The sequence below is a fragment of the Taudactylus pleione genome, unplaced genomic scaffold, assembly GCF_031769625.1.
Source record: "Taudactylus pleione unplaced genomic scaffold, aTauple2 ptg000109l, whole genome shotgun sequence".
NCBI lineage: Eukaryota > Metazoa > Chordata > Amphibia > Anura > Myobatrachidae > Taudactylus > Taudactylus pleione.
The window spans coordinates 2389399-2404561 of record NW_028284511.1 but is presented as its reverse complement, the minus strand read 5'-3'; the positions used below and the strand labels follow the sequence as shown (position 1 = coordinate 2404561).

Here is a 15163-nt window from a genome sequence, read left to right as displayed (position 1 = left end):
GGGTGCTGTGTTGTCCAGGGGGGGTGCTCTGTCAATTAGGGGTGCTCTTCCTCAGTGTAAAAAAAATAAAATTGCTTTTTTTCTTTCTTTCCTTTTTTTGTGTGTGTGCATTAGCAACATAGCTGCGCTATTATTGTTCGATGACACTGCCACAGTTTATCGTCCATGTATTTGTGACACTGCAAGTGGTCTGTCCACACTTGGCAGGGGTGCTTTGTTGTCCATAAAAAAGGAATGCTGTCTGTGTTGTTCATCAAGGGGCTGCTGCCTCATTCAGGGCTGCTCTTAACCAGTGTTAAAAAAATAAAAGTGAAATAAAATTAATATTATCAATCCACAAAAAATAAAACAAAATATATTTTGTGTGTGCATTAGCAACTTAGTTGTGCTATTATTGTTTAGTGACACTGCCGGCGAGACCGCAGTTTATCGTCTATATTTCTTCCTCTGCAGGTGGTCTGTCCACACTTGGCAGGGTTGCTTTGTTGTCCATAAAGAAGGGGTGCTGTCTGTGTTGTCCATCAAGGGGCTTCTGCCTCGTTCAGGGGTGCTCTTCCCTAGTGTTAAAATATTATTGTTCGGTGACACTGCTGGTCAGACCACAGTGTAAGTTTGTTGAAATAGAGGACTATCAAATGAGAGGAGAGCAGGAACCACATACCAGTCTTGCAGTTGCTGCCAGCAGTCATGATGACGATGCAAGGCCATCAATGTCATCTACGAAGGCCGATGACCCAGGGCTTAAGTCAGGGCATTTAAAATCAAACAAGCAATGTTTTACAGTGTTACAGAAAAAAAAAATTAAAAGGTAAGTTAGCTGCAGAGAAACAAAAAAATTGGCAATATGCCATATACTACACAAAGTGCCAAGTAACAGATAAGGCCTTGGCATTTATTTATGACTGGTGGTTCTGCAGCTTATGATGATGCAAGCCCTTCTCCCTGTAGAAGTGTCGAAAAATAAAAATTGATAAAGGCACATGAACCAACTGTGTGCTCAAAAATGTCACAGATCCCCAAGGAGAGTCCAAGTTTGTCTGCAGTTGCCATATGTGAGCCTGACCTTTCTAATACTCTATGTGAAGAGGATCCTACTTCCACCATTTGTGTGCCCTCTATAAATGTGGGGATGAGCAGCACAAGTCAACATGCTGATATAGAAATTGAGGATGCTTCTGTGAAATTGCACCAGGAGGATGAGGAGGATATTTCTGTAGTTGACGCTAACAAGGATGTTGATTCAAGGATGTTTTTTGTGTATATCAGACAACAGTTGTTGCCCATGGTATGAAAAGCCCATTGTCATGCTAGGGCAAAAGATAAAAAAATCCACTTCTCATGTGTGGAATTATTTCCACCCAAATCGGACAACAGTTGTCAAGCCATCTGAAATGTTTGACAAGCAAGAGTGAGTAGAGGTAACCATCTAGGAATCTCCTTAACCATCTAGGAACCTCCTCACTGTTACATCACTTCCAGCACATTCATCAAATTCCAAAGGGTTTGCAAAATTCAGAAACTTTGGCAAAAAATGTAACAATCAGTCCAGCATCACCTATCTGCTCCCTTCTCTTTGTTAGATCCAAGCACCTGCAATCTCCACTACCAACACCTGCATAATCAGCATCCTCAATAGTGATTGGAAGTAGTCCTGCTGCATCCAATTTCATAAGCATGATTGACTCCTCTCCTATCCGTGATTCCTTAGAAAGATCCTTGAGTGCTACGCCTGTTGCTGCTGATGCTGCTGGGGGTGGATCTTCATGTCAGAAAGGGACCAAGAAGACGACTGCTAGTAGTAATTTAAAAAAACAATTTATTATTAAACAATGCTTTGATAGAGGAAGTAAGTATAACAGCCCAAACAAACCAAGGACTTCAGCCACAAAAGTGTCAGTCCTTGTCACTAAAGTGCTTGGTTTGTTAACCTGTGCATGTCCTTTTTAATATCCCACATAAGAGCAGATGGGAGGGCCCAAGGACAATTCCATCTTGCACATCTTTTCTTTACATTTTGCACAATTTGGGGAATTGCCAACTGACATTATTATGGTTTATTAAACTGCCATCCTGTCTGCCACTGCTGTGTGGCAATGTTTTATAGATGTCCTATATTTTTGAAACTGCAATTTGTTAGTGCTACTGTTCTGTTACTTACTTTAGCCAGCCAGCTCGCTGCAGCCTCTGGCCTATATTGGTGAAAAATAGTGAAATCAATGTTGTGAGCTGTGAAGTGGTTATAAATGCCTGAATATGTCTGAAAATTATTGTTATTAAGGTTAGGAACAAAAACAGGCCCAAATTATGTGGTTTTAGCTGTTTATATAATTTTTTGGAAAAAAATACAGATCCAAAAGCAAAACCAAAACACGCAAGGGTGGATTTGTAAAACCAAATCCAGATCCAAAACCTTGAAGGAGATACAGATCCAAAAACAAAACAAGGGGGTCGGCGCACATCCCTAATTATATCACCCCGGGATCATTGTATCAGTTAATTTCAGCATATCTAGATGGTTTTATTCATCCCTGTATTCAGGAAATTACTTATTTAAAAGATAGCAGAGCTTTATTGCTGAAATTAAAAGATATCGATTTACTTCCTGAAGACACTATGGGGGTCATTCAGACCCACTCGCGAGCGGCAGAACGCTCACAAGTGGGTCTATGTTCCCCACTGCGCATGCGCACGACGGAGGGAGCTCCGTCGTGCGCATGCGCAAGACCCGGCGAGCGATGGGCTTTCCATCACTCGGGGTCTCGCACCAAAGGGGGCGTGTTGTCGAAGTTGATAGACAGCACGCCCCTTTTGGTGGGCGTGCTGGGGGCGTGCCTGCCAGATGGAGGCGTTCCCATGGGAATGCCTACCGTCTGAAGCCGGCCCCACTGACATCACTAGTGATGTCAATGGGAGTGATTTTGGCTCTGATAGAGCCCAAATCACTCCAGGGCTTGTGGCTGGGAAACCCGACCACAGGGTTTCCCTCGCAAGTCCGATGGTCGCGATGGTCAAGACCATCGCGACCATATTTTTGGATGCTCGTATATGCTGTAGGTGGTGACCCACAGCTATACGAGCGTCCAGGAGGACGCTCCATTTTAATGGAGGAGGGCCCTGATTCAGAGCGAGCGCTCTGGTCAGAGCGTTCCGCTCTGAATCAGCCCCTATGTTATGTAGTGCAGATGTCAGTAATTTATTTACCTGTATTCCTCACTCAGAACCGAACCCACCCTAACATAGGGGATCCAAGTAGGATCAGAGTATGGCTCGGGTGTTCCCGCCTAACTCGGATTAAAAAACGAGGCAAAACATCATCATCCTGCTGTTGGATTCTTGCGGGTTTTGGATTCTATAAAGGAGCAGGTGATCGGCACCATTTTCACTCCGTCTATGAATAGTGTACAGAGAACAGACATGCTCTGTGCTGCTCTGTCTGTTCAAGGGTGCAGTGTTGTCGGGCTGGGGCTGCAGTACATAAAGGGGGGGGTGCTGCTGTCCCACTGTTGTCCTGTCAATCAAGGGGCTGGAGGAGCTGCAGTAAATAAAGTGCTGCTGCTGTGTTGTCCATAAAGAGGCTGGGGCTGCAGTACATAAAGGGGGAGTGGGTGCTGCTGTGCCACTGTTATACTGTCAATCAAGGGGCTGCAGTACATAAAGAGCTGCTACTGTGTTGTCCATAAAGGGCCTGGGGCTGCAGTACAAGTTGAAGTTGCCAAAAGGATAAATGAAAAGGGGCAGACTAGATGGGCCAAGTGGTTCTTATCTGCTGTCAAATTCTATGTTTCTAAGGGGCTAGGGCTGCAGTATATAAAGGGGTGCTGTGTCATCGAGGGGTGCTCTTCTCTAGCGTAAAAAAAAAGTAAATTCAAATTAATAATTATCATTCTACAAAAAATAAAAAGTGAAAAAAATTTTTTTGTGTGTGTGCATGCACTAGCTATGTAATTATTGTTTGGTGACACTGCCGCTAGACCTCAGTTTATCTATCATCCACATATTTGTGACTCTGCAGGTGGTCCATCTGCACTCCGCAGGGTTGCTTTGTTGTTCACAAAGGGGTTGCTGCCTCATCCAGGGGTGTTCTTCCCAAGTGTAGAAAAAATAAAAGTTAAATAAAATTAGCATTCCACAAAAAAATAAGATCTTTTTTCAGTTTTTTTGTGTGTGCTAGCTATGCTATTACTGTTCGGTGACACTGCCAACCAGAGCGCAGTTTATCATCCACGTATTGTGACACTTTAAGTCATAGCACAGTGTGTTATTCTTATTCATAAAAAATCTTTTGTGACACTGAGTAGTAGCGCAGTGTTTTACGCATAAAAAAATCTTGTGACACTAAGTGGTAGTGCAATGTGTTATTCTTTTCTTATTCATAAAAAATCTTGTGACACTGTAAGTGGTAGCACAGTATGTCATATGTGTGTAATATTTAAAATTGGTACAAAATGAAGTGTGGGCTGTTCCCCACTTAATTTGTGTTTGTTGATATGGAGAATGATCAGTTGAGAGGAGAGCAGAAACCACATACTAGGGCTGCAGCTGCTGCCAGTGCCACCAGTCATGATACTAGTTCATCTATGTCATCTACTAAAGCCATTGCCCAAAATAACCAATCTTTTACATTGGTAAAGAAGAAAACTTCAAAGGGAAACTTAGCTGCAGAAAGACATAAAATTGGCAATATGCCTTTGACGATACGAAGTGGCAAGGAAAGGTTAAGGCCTTGGCCTTATTTATGACTGGTGGTTCTAGTTATGATGATTTAAGCCCTTCTGCTTGTAGGAGAGGTCCAAAAATATTAAAATTTTCTCAGAAAAGTCAAAGATCACCAAGGAGAGTCCAAGTGTGTCTGCGGTTGCCATGTGTGAGCCTGACCTTTCTAATACTGTACTTGAAGATAATCCTCCTTCCACCATTTGTGTGCCCTCTGCAAATGTGGGGATGAGCAGCACAAGTAAACATTCTGAATTAGAAATTAAGGATGCTTCTGTGGAATTGCACCAGGAGGATGAGGAGGATATTTACATATTTGTCGATAGCAACAAGGATAATGAGGATGTTGATGATGATGAGCATATTGATGGTGAGGATGTTTGTGTAAAAACTAAGGCACAAGAACCAATTGTGCACTCAGAAATGTCACAAATCCCTGAGAAGAGTCTAAGTACTGCTGACAACCTCTTAGAGAAACTCAGGGAAGTCATTACAAAATGGCTGATCCTGCTTGGACTCTCCGCAGAATTTGTGCGGATTTCTGACAAAGCCAACAATATTGTGAGAGCATTACAGTTGGGTGAATTCCAACATGTCCCATGTTTTGCTCACACTATTGACTTGGTGGTGCAATTTTTTAAAAAAAATGACAAGGCCATGCAGGAGATGCTCTCCATGGCTAGCAAAACTTCTGGGCATTTTTACCATTCAGCAGGTCCATGTAGAAGACGTAGGGGTAGGGGCCCTAGATTGCACACCCTAAGCACAATGTGACAAGCTACCTGCTGAGACTTGTAGTGCTGCAAGCATAAAGAGACAAATGCAAGTGCACACTCTAACCATGCTGAACCTAATAATATAACTGCTAAATAGCATCAAAGAGGTTCTTTGCATAATAATGGCCATAATTATGGGCCTGCCCACCGCATCCAGGTGACCTCTATCAGGCAGGTCCCTAACACTCCCATGGAACAAATATAGGGCACGGGACCCCGCAGGCCAACCCAGCAGAACCGCCATGGCACCACACTAGTGTGAGATTTAAAGTGAGGGTTAAAAAATAATAAAGAAAGCCTATGTGTTAGGTCCTACCTAAGTAGGAGGTTATAATAAAAAAGTGTATAAAGTGCTACATATATAAAAAACAAACTAAAGAAGTGAAAAAGTGTACATTATGATGCCATGAAGCAGTCCAGCCACACCAGCCCAGAGAGCCCCGCACCCCAATACCAGTCCCAAAACTGACACAGCATATATATAATAGGTCTTATTTGTTGGATGGTTGGACTGAAAATCTTTACGTGTGTATGCAGCTTTACACTGCATCATATAGGAATAATTGCTACAGTACTAGATAAGGATTGTATACATTAAGTTAATAATTGGGAGAATGTAGATCAGTAACATTAAATATACTACATTATAACATTGATATTTTGGTCATATCCTAATGTTCTAATTAAACTATTCTTGATTCGCCGTGCACAATTGTTAACTTTACAAACAAAAATATTTGAATTATCAATATGATTTGTACTCTTATTCCCTTTTGTCTGTTTTCGTTGAGGATCCAATAATTCCTTCCTATTTAAATCTGACACTGACTCCACAGCACTTTGTAATACTGTATCAGTGCAATGCTTCTCCCTGAAAGCTTCCATCAAAACTTCAGCTAGTTCTTCATAAGTCTCCCTACTTGAACAGTTGCGACAAATTCTTTGCAACTGTCCAGAAGGGATATTAGCTAACCATTTCTTATTATGATTGCTGTGATAATCAATACAATTATATGTGTCTACTTCCTCACGAAAAGTGCTGGTCTGAATGCAATTATCCACAAAATCCACCTTGCTATCCAGGAAGGAAATAAACCTATTGTGACAAGTGCTCATGAATATAAGATTGTAATCATTAAATTTCTAATATTTTATAAACTCAGAAACAGAATCCTCATCACCATCCCAAATAAAAAATAAATCACCTATAAAACGTTGATAGAGGACCAGGTTCACACCGAATGTCCCCCCCCAAATGAGCCGCTCCTCAAGGTGGCTCATATAGAGGTTGGCAAAACTCGGTGTGAACCGGATCCCCATCACGGTGCCAGTGCACTGTAAGTAAAAATGGTAATCAATCAAACAAAAATAATTATGCTGTAATATAAATTGAATAGATGACAAAATGAACTCACGCTGCATCTCTGAGACCCCTACATCTTCCATAAGATAAAATTTGGTGGCTTCTATACCCCCTTGTGGGGAATGTTAATGCACAGAGAGCTGACATCACTCAGAAGTCTGTAATTGGATTTCCACTGTATGTCCAACAAACAATTTAGAAAATCAGTTGTATCACTAAGATGTGATCTCAGAGAGACAGCGTGAGGTTGCAAAAAGTGATCAACATAAAAAGACAGATTAGCACTAAGCGACCCTACACCAGAAGTAATGGGACACCCCGATGGACAACATAAATCTTTGTGTACTTTGAGAAGTTGATAATAAGTGAAAATAATAGGGTGAGTAGGAAATAAAAAATCCAATTCCTTCCTGAAGATCACTCCATTATCGAATGCTACATCAAGTAAACTTTTAAGTTCTTTCTGGAAGCGAGTAGTCGGATCCGAGGGGACGACTTGGTAAAAGGTCTCCACCGACAGAAGCCGCACGGCTTCTTGTAGATAATCCCCAACATTTTGTTAATCTTGGGAAAGCTTGTGCTTATATTTAAAGGTATCATGTTCTTTCTCACACATCATTTGAAAGTATGTATGTTTATAGAACGTGTCAATACATGAATTTTTGTACTGTAGTGGAAAAAATTTAGATTTGTGAATTTGGATAGTTCACAAGAATAATTTAAATAAAAACAGGGATCTCCTTAAGAGGGGAATCTTGTTCCAGTAATAACTGTTCCAAATTATGGATAGCTTCCTCATCCTCTTTATCCAAAATAATTGGATTACCCTTGGTTTTAATCCTTTTTAGTTTCTTCATAGTAAAGTGCCGCTTCCGGCTCATATTGCGTAAGAAACGATTTAACTCAACGAAGAGTTCAAAAAAGTTTGGTTTTGAAATGGGCCAAATTTTAAAACCCCTTGTCAACAAACTCAGTTGGCTCTGTGATAATATTTTTTAAGACAAATTGATCATACCTCTGGGATTTTTCTTTCTTTTTGAAACTATTCGTCCTCCTCTGACTCCTCTAACCCTGAATTTCTTCTTATTTTTGGGGTTCCTGTTTGAAGAGGATTGTGTCTGTTTTGTGTCACTAGCCTCGATATTGGTTGGTAATTTTGACAATTTAGATCCCTTGTCTGACGGGGTGACAAACCAAAGTATTATCTCTATGGGTATGATTAATTTTTGGTCTCACCACTTCATTCTCTACCAGGTTTTTATCCTTAAAATATGTGTTATTCCACCTAGATCTCACTGGTGTCCCTGTTTTATCTTGTACTTGTTTAAAATTCCCTAATCTCTCCCTAGATACAAAATGAATATCTTTTAATCAACCAAACAAAGGATGTCTATTATAAGTCCTAATCATATTGTTCTGATAGTCCCTCTCATCTCGAATGTACTTGGCATTTTTTCTATCAATAATTTATTTGTCAAACTTTTCCACCCTCTGATTAGTTAGGATATCTCTTTCCTGAAAAAGGGGGTGATCTTTCTGTGGTTCTAAAACTGTCCTTAGATCCTCTATTTCAGCCACTGTCTCCTTAATTTTCTTATCTCTAAATTCAACCATTTTCTTATCTCTAAATTCAACCACTTCAACAATGAGACAGAGCATGAATCTAAAATACCATCCAATTTCTCACTGAATTCAACATCATCCTGGAAGGAAGATCTTTTGAATACTCTATGGCCCCTGGGGATAATTTTATTTTTAATATACTTTTGTAGCATACACATATCTAACCAGTGGCATGTTTCAGTCTTCAACATATCCTCCAATTTAAAGAAGGATCTCAAAAACGTTTAATTCCCCTCATTTTCCATATCAACTGTGGGACTAGGCCTTTCTTTTATTTAGTGATCTGTATGTAGTTGTATATATGTATGTTAAGTTATTTTTGCTCTGTTTCCCAGACAAAGGGGTAGTTCCCAAAATGTTGGACCATTAAAAGCATTTTATAGTATATGAAAGTCCCTGAGTACCGCCACGTTGCTACAATATATTGGGGTGTTCATACACCTTTGGAGGGCACTGGAGCAAGCAATGAGCATTACCACTTGTGGAGTGCTGGATACTTGCATCTATCTATATATCTATCTATCTATCTATCTATCTCTACAAATCTTCAAACTGGCTCTCAAGAGCCACTACAAGGCCTTCCAGCTCTCATCCTAACCCACTTCATGCTCTTTTCTCCCTATCTTCCCTTTCTGTGTCATGCCTGTCTGTCTGCCCCTCCCCTTTAGAATGTAAGCTCTTGCAAGCAGGGACCTCTTCCCTCATGTGCTTCTCTTTACATTTTCTTCTACTCCTTTCTCCCCATAAGGGCACCTAAAACTTGACTGCCAACTCCCTGCTGCTTATTGTGAGTGCTTTAATCGCTATTGCAGCAATGTATATAAATCGTGTCCTTGTCCTGCACTGTAATGTACTGAGAGTTACTGGTTTTTTGTCCACTTATTTGTTTTATGTACTATGTAAGGCACTGCAGAACACTTGTGGTGCCATATAAATAAACAATATTATTATTATTATTATTATTAATATATATATATATATATATATATATTTGAAAAAACTGTAGGAGGCATGATTGATTTAAGCAGGTATTTACTTACCTAAGCAGCTATATGTAAAGCAGCATTGGTTCTTGTTATATATTGGCACTATTGATTTACAACTGAGGTTTTGTCTAGGTAAACAGTCAAAAATAGTAAAATTTGTCATTCCACTTGTAAGACGAGTCACATCTGCACAATCCGGGGGAGTCTAACAATAAATAAAGATAAAATAATACATAGTTAGAAAAAAATATTAATAATATAATGTCCATGCACTGATATTTCAGAGAAATATATTTAACATTCTAAAACAAAATGGGTATAACAAACCACTAGTGCTAAAAAGAATACAAGTAATGGTGTGTAGCCAGGGCTATTTTTCAGGTGGAATGGACCGGAACGCCGTTCCTGAAGCCCTTCTGTAAAATTACATCGTCAGGGATTGCGTTCCGGAACCACCTGTCAGCATGCAGGTGTCGGGTGGTAGAAGTGCACATTGGTGCTGGTTGTATGCTGGTTGCCGATTGCGGACCAACAGCCAGCAGCGGCATTTTGAATGTGGCGCTGGCGCGAGACAATCTCGGCTCTTGGGCTGGCAGCCAGCAGGAGTCCGCGAGGCCACATTTAAAATGGTAGAGCATATAGTAAGAAATCCCAGCCAGACTTTTGTATCTCTTGGCCATCCTGAGCTGGCAGCTGCTGCAGGATGCTACCCAGGGTATGGAGGATGAGTAGAGCCCCCAACTTGCTGCTGCTTTGACCGGACACAAGGCAGTCCTAGTAGTCAGAGAAGCATTTTGGGAAGCAGCGCTTGTTCGCCAAGATCTCAGCGGCATTTGGGTCCGGGCTGCTGTGCCTGCTGCTCGCAGAGGAGGCACCAGAGGATGCAGTCAATGAGAACAGGTGGTGGTGATAGAGGGGTATCAGCAGTATATATCACACATCAGTATTTCTGTGGATGGGTGCTGGGTGCACTGAGTGGTGCTGCTGCTGTCATTGTGACTGTTACTGCAGGGAGAAGCGCTGCCACAGTACTGTCTGTAATCAGAGGTATGGAGTTCCAAGGATTCAGGGATGCTTTTAGAATAAATGATCATCCATGCTTTATTAACATAGTGATTATCACATCTCTTGTACTAACTGCAGGCCTCTAACATGGTGATCATTCTCATAAAATCAGAAGTAATTACATTAATAACTAACCTCTCACAAGTGCTGATACTGACATATGCTTGTTAATTTATATAGTTATATATTATATGATAGATTAACACATTATAACACCCACCCCACAGCCCAAACTGTGACAAGCCTGTCAAATCCTCAATCTTCAGAAAACGTCTCCAAAGGACATATCCATTCAGGTTTTTGAAGTGTTATTTCATCAAGTATAAATACATTGTGGAGGAACATCCTACAGACCCCCAAATTATATTTTATATATATATATATATATATATATATATATAAAGCACTAATCCACGGCACTCACCATTCCTAGTTTTGGGGTGCAACATGGTATGTGACCACATTGTTTAAATAGAAATCACAGGGGCTCTGCACTCACCATAATAACTAACAATAATAATAAACATAATAAACAGTGGGGTTTTGGTTCATGAATTGATCAATGCATTTAAGCTTGAGGCCCCCGTCACGGGACCCCACTTTACTGCAAGTCCCTACTCTATTGCTCAGAATTATAACATGGACATCACATTAGTGTTAAACTCAGGGTATGCTATCAAGGTTTAAAGCTCACGGCAACTTTGCTTTTACATGTGAGACAGTTACCAAGCACACCATTTAAAAGCAAAGTTGCTCATGCACCCCTTTTAACTAGATATCTAACTTGTGTCAGCTGTTTTCCTAGGTGCTTTGCAACAGTTGTGCTTGGTAACACTAATGTGATGGCCATGTCCATGTTATAATTCTGAGCAATAGAGTAGGGACTTGCAGTAAAGTGGGGTCCCGTGATGGGGGCTGCAAGCTTAAATGCATTGATCAATTCACGAATCAAAACCCCACTGTTTATTATGTTTATTATTATTGTTAGTCATTATGGTGAGTGCAGAGCCCCTGTGATTTCTATTTAAACAATGTGGTCACATACCATGTTGCACCCAAAATTAGGAATGGTGAGTGCCGTGGATTAGTGCTTTTTGTTTATTATGATTAATTTTTATAATTAATCATTTTTGTGATCACATTTTCTCATGCACCCCTTTTAACTAGTTATCTAACTTGTGTCAGCTGTTTTCCTAGGTGCTTTGCAACAGGTGTGCTTGGTAACTGTATCACATTTAAAAGCAAAGTTGCTGTGAGCTTTAAACCTTAATAGCATACCCTGAGTTTAACACTAATGTGATGGCTATGTCCATGTTATAATTCTGAGCAATAGAGTAGGGACTTGCAGTAAAGTGGGGTCCCATGACGGGGGCTGCAAGCTTAAATGCATTGATCAATTCATGAACCAAAACCCCACTGTTTATTATGTTTATTATTATTGTTAGTTATTATGGTGAGTACAGAGCCCCTGTGATATATATATATATATATATATACATATTAGGGGTGAGCGGGTTCGGATTTCTGAAATCCGAACCCCCCCGAGCCCCCCCGATCCGAGTCCGATCCGAGTCAGGCTCGACTTTTCCCGCCTGACTCGGATCTGAAATCGAGGCAAAACGTCATCATCCCGCCTTCCGAGTCTCGCGGGTTTTGGATCCTATATAAGGTACCCGCGTCGGCGCCATTTTCTCACTCGGCTGTGGACAGTGAAGAGGGAGGGTGGGAGTTAGGGCTGTGTAGTGTAGTGTAGTGTAGTGTAGTGTAGTGCTGCTGTTGTCCACTACTTCAAAGTCCATAGGGGCTGGCTGTGTTGTGCTGTGCTGCTGTTGTTAATAGGGGCTGTGTCCACTACTTCAAAGTCCATAGGGGCTGGCTGGACTGTGTTGTGCAGTCAGTTCTCCATAGGGGCTGTGTCCACTCCAAAGTCCTGTGCAGTGTCCCAGTCCTAAAGGAGTGCTGTAGTGTTGTCCAGGGGGTGCTCTGTCCATCAGGGGTGCTCCCCCCAAGTGCTAAAAAAATAATATATTTTCTGTGTTTGTGAATTGTGTGGGCAGTAGCCGCACGTGCATCAACAAAGTAGTGCCAAGCGTGCGCCTGTGTCATAAGTAAAGGGCCGGCTGGCTTGACCGTTAAAGGGTGCTGTAACCCCCGAAAGTACACTCCAGTCCAAACCAAAAAAAAATTATTTTCTGTGTTTGTGAATTGTGTGCGCAGTAGCCGCACGTGCATCAACAAAGTAGTGCCAAGCGTGCGCCTGTGTCATAAGTAAAGGGCCGGCTGGCTTGACCGTTAAGGGTGCTGTAACCCCCGAAAGTACACTCCAGTCCAAACCAAACAAAAAATTATTTTCTGTGTTTGTGAATTGTGTGCGCAGTAGCCGCACGTGCATCAACAAAGTAGTGCCAAGCGTGCGCCTGTGTCATAAGTAAAGGGCCGACTGGCTTGACCGTTAAGGGTGCTGTAACCCCCGAAAGTACACTCCAGTCCAAACCAAAAAAAAAATTATTTTCTGTGTTTGTGAATTGTGTGCGCAGTAGCCGCACGTGCATCAACAAAGTAGTGCCAAGCGTGCGCCTGTGTCATAAGTAAAGGGCCGGCTGGCTTGACCGTTAAGGGTGCTGTAACCCCCGAAAGTACACTCCAGTCCAAACCAAAAAAAAATTATTTTCTGTGTTTGTGAATTGTGTGCGCAGTAGCCGCACGTGCATCAACAAAGTAGTGCCAAGCGTGCGCCTGTGTCATAAGTAAAGGGCCGGCTGGCTTGACCGTTAAGGGTGCTGTAACCCCCGAAAGTACACTCCAGTCCAAACCAAAAAAAAAATTATTTTCTGTGTTTGTGAATTGTGTGCGCAGTAGCCGCACGTGCATCAACAAAGTAGTGCCAAGCGTGCACCTGTGTCATAAGTAAAGGGCCGGCTGGCTTGACCGTTAAGGGTGCTGTAACCCCCGAAAGTACACTCCAGTCCAAACCAAAAAAAAAATTATTTTCTGTGTTTGTGAATTGTGTGCGCAGTAGCCGCACGTGCATCAACAAAGTAGTGCCAAGCGTGCGCCTGTGTCATAAGTAAAGGGCCGGCTGGCTTGACCGTTAAAGGGTGCTGTAACCCCCAAAGTACACTCCAGTCCAAACCAAAAAAAAAAATATTTTCTGTGTTTGTGAATTGTGTGCGCAGTAGCCGCACGTGCATCAACAAAGTAGTGCCAAGCGTGCGCCTGTGTCATAAGTAAAGGGCCGGCTGGCTTGACCGTTAAAGGGTGCTGTAACCCCCGAAAGTACACTCCAGTCCAAACCAAAAAAAAATTATTTTCTGTGTTTGTGAATTGTGTGCGCAGTAGCCGCACGTGCATCAACAAAGTAGTGCCAAGCGTGCGCCTGTGTCATAAGTAAAGGGCCGGCTGGCTTGACCGTTAAGGGTGCTGTAACCCCCGAAAGTACACTCCAGTCCAAACCAAAAAAAAAATTATTTTCTGTGTTTGTGAATTGTGTGCGCAGTAGCCGCACGTGCATCAACAAAGTAGTGCCAAGCGTGCGCCTGTGTCATAAGTAAAGGGCCGGCTGGCTTGACCGTTAAAGGGTGCTGTAACCCCCGAAAGTACACTCCAGTCCAAACCAAAAAAAAATTATTTTCTGTGTTTGTGAATTGTGTGCGCAGTAGCCGCACGTGCATCAACAAAGTAGTGCCAAGCGTGCGCCTGTGTCATAAGTAAAGGGCCGGCTGGCTTGACCGTTAAGGGTGCTGTAACCCCCGAAAGTACACTCCAGTCCAAACCAAAAAAAATATTATTTTCTGTGTTTGTGAATTGTGTGCGCAGTAGCCGCACGTGCATCAACAAAGTAGTGCCAAGCGTGCGCCTGTGTCATAAGTAAAGGGCCGGCTGGCTTGACCGTTAAAGGGTGCTGTAACCCCCAAAGTACACTCCAGTCCAAACCAAAAAAAAAATTATTTTCTGTGTTTGTGAATTGTGTGCGCAGTAGCCGCACGTGCATCAACAAAGTAGTGCCAAGCGTGCGCCTGTGTCATAAGTAAAGGGCCGGCTGGCTTGACCGTTAAAGGGTGCTGTAACCCCCGAAAGTACACTCCAGTCCAAACCAAAAAAAAATTATTTTCTGTGTTTGTGAATTGTGTGCGCAGTAGCCGCACGTGCATCAACAAAGTAGTGCCAAGCGTGCGCCTGTGTCATAAGTAAAGGGCCGGCTGGCTTGACCGTTAAGGGTGCTGTAACCCCCGAAAGTACACTCCAGTCCAAACCAAAAAAAAAATTATTTTCTGTGTTTGTGAATTGTGTGCGCAGTAGCCGCACGTGCATCAACAAAGTAGTGCCAAGCGTGCGCCTGTGTCATAAGTAAAGGGCCGGCTGGCTTGACCGTTAAAGGGTGCTGTAACCCCCGAAAGCACACTCCAGTCCAAACCAAAAAAAAATTATTTTCTGTGTTTGTGAATTGTGTGCGCAGTAGCCGCACGTGCATCAACAAAGTAGTGCCAAGCGTGCGCCTGTGTCATAAGTAAAGGGCCGGCTGGCTTGACCGTTAAGGGTGCTGTAACCCCCGAAAGTACACTCCAGTCCAAACCAAAAAAAAAATTATTTTCTGTGTTTGTGAATTGTGTGCGCAGTAGCCGCACGTGCATCAACAA

The 15163-nt window shown here is 42.2% G+C and overlaps 1 protein-coding gene across 1 annotated transcript in view; it reads right to left on the bottom strand.

Moving 5' to 3' along the window:
• Positions 1-15163, bottom strand: part of LOC148525216 (von Willebrand factor-like) — a 265846-nt gene that overhangs the window by 202527 nt on the left and 48156 nt on the right. Inside the window, exon 3 of the mRNA XM_088471026.1 lies at positions 9516-9666. Coding sequence (XP_088327152.1) covers positions 9516-9624 — 109 coding nt within the window. The 5' untranslated portion in view covers positions 9625-9666. The remainder of the gene's footprint in view (positions 1-9515; positions 9667-15163) is intronic.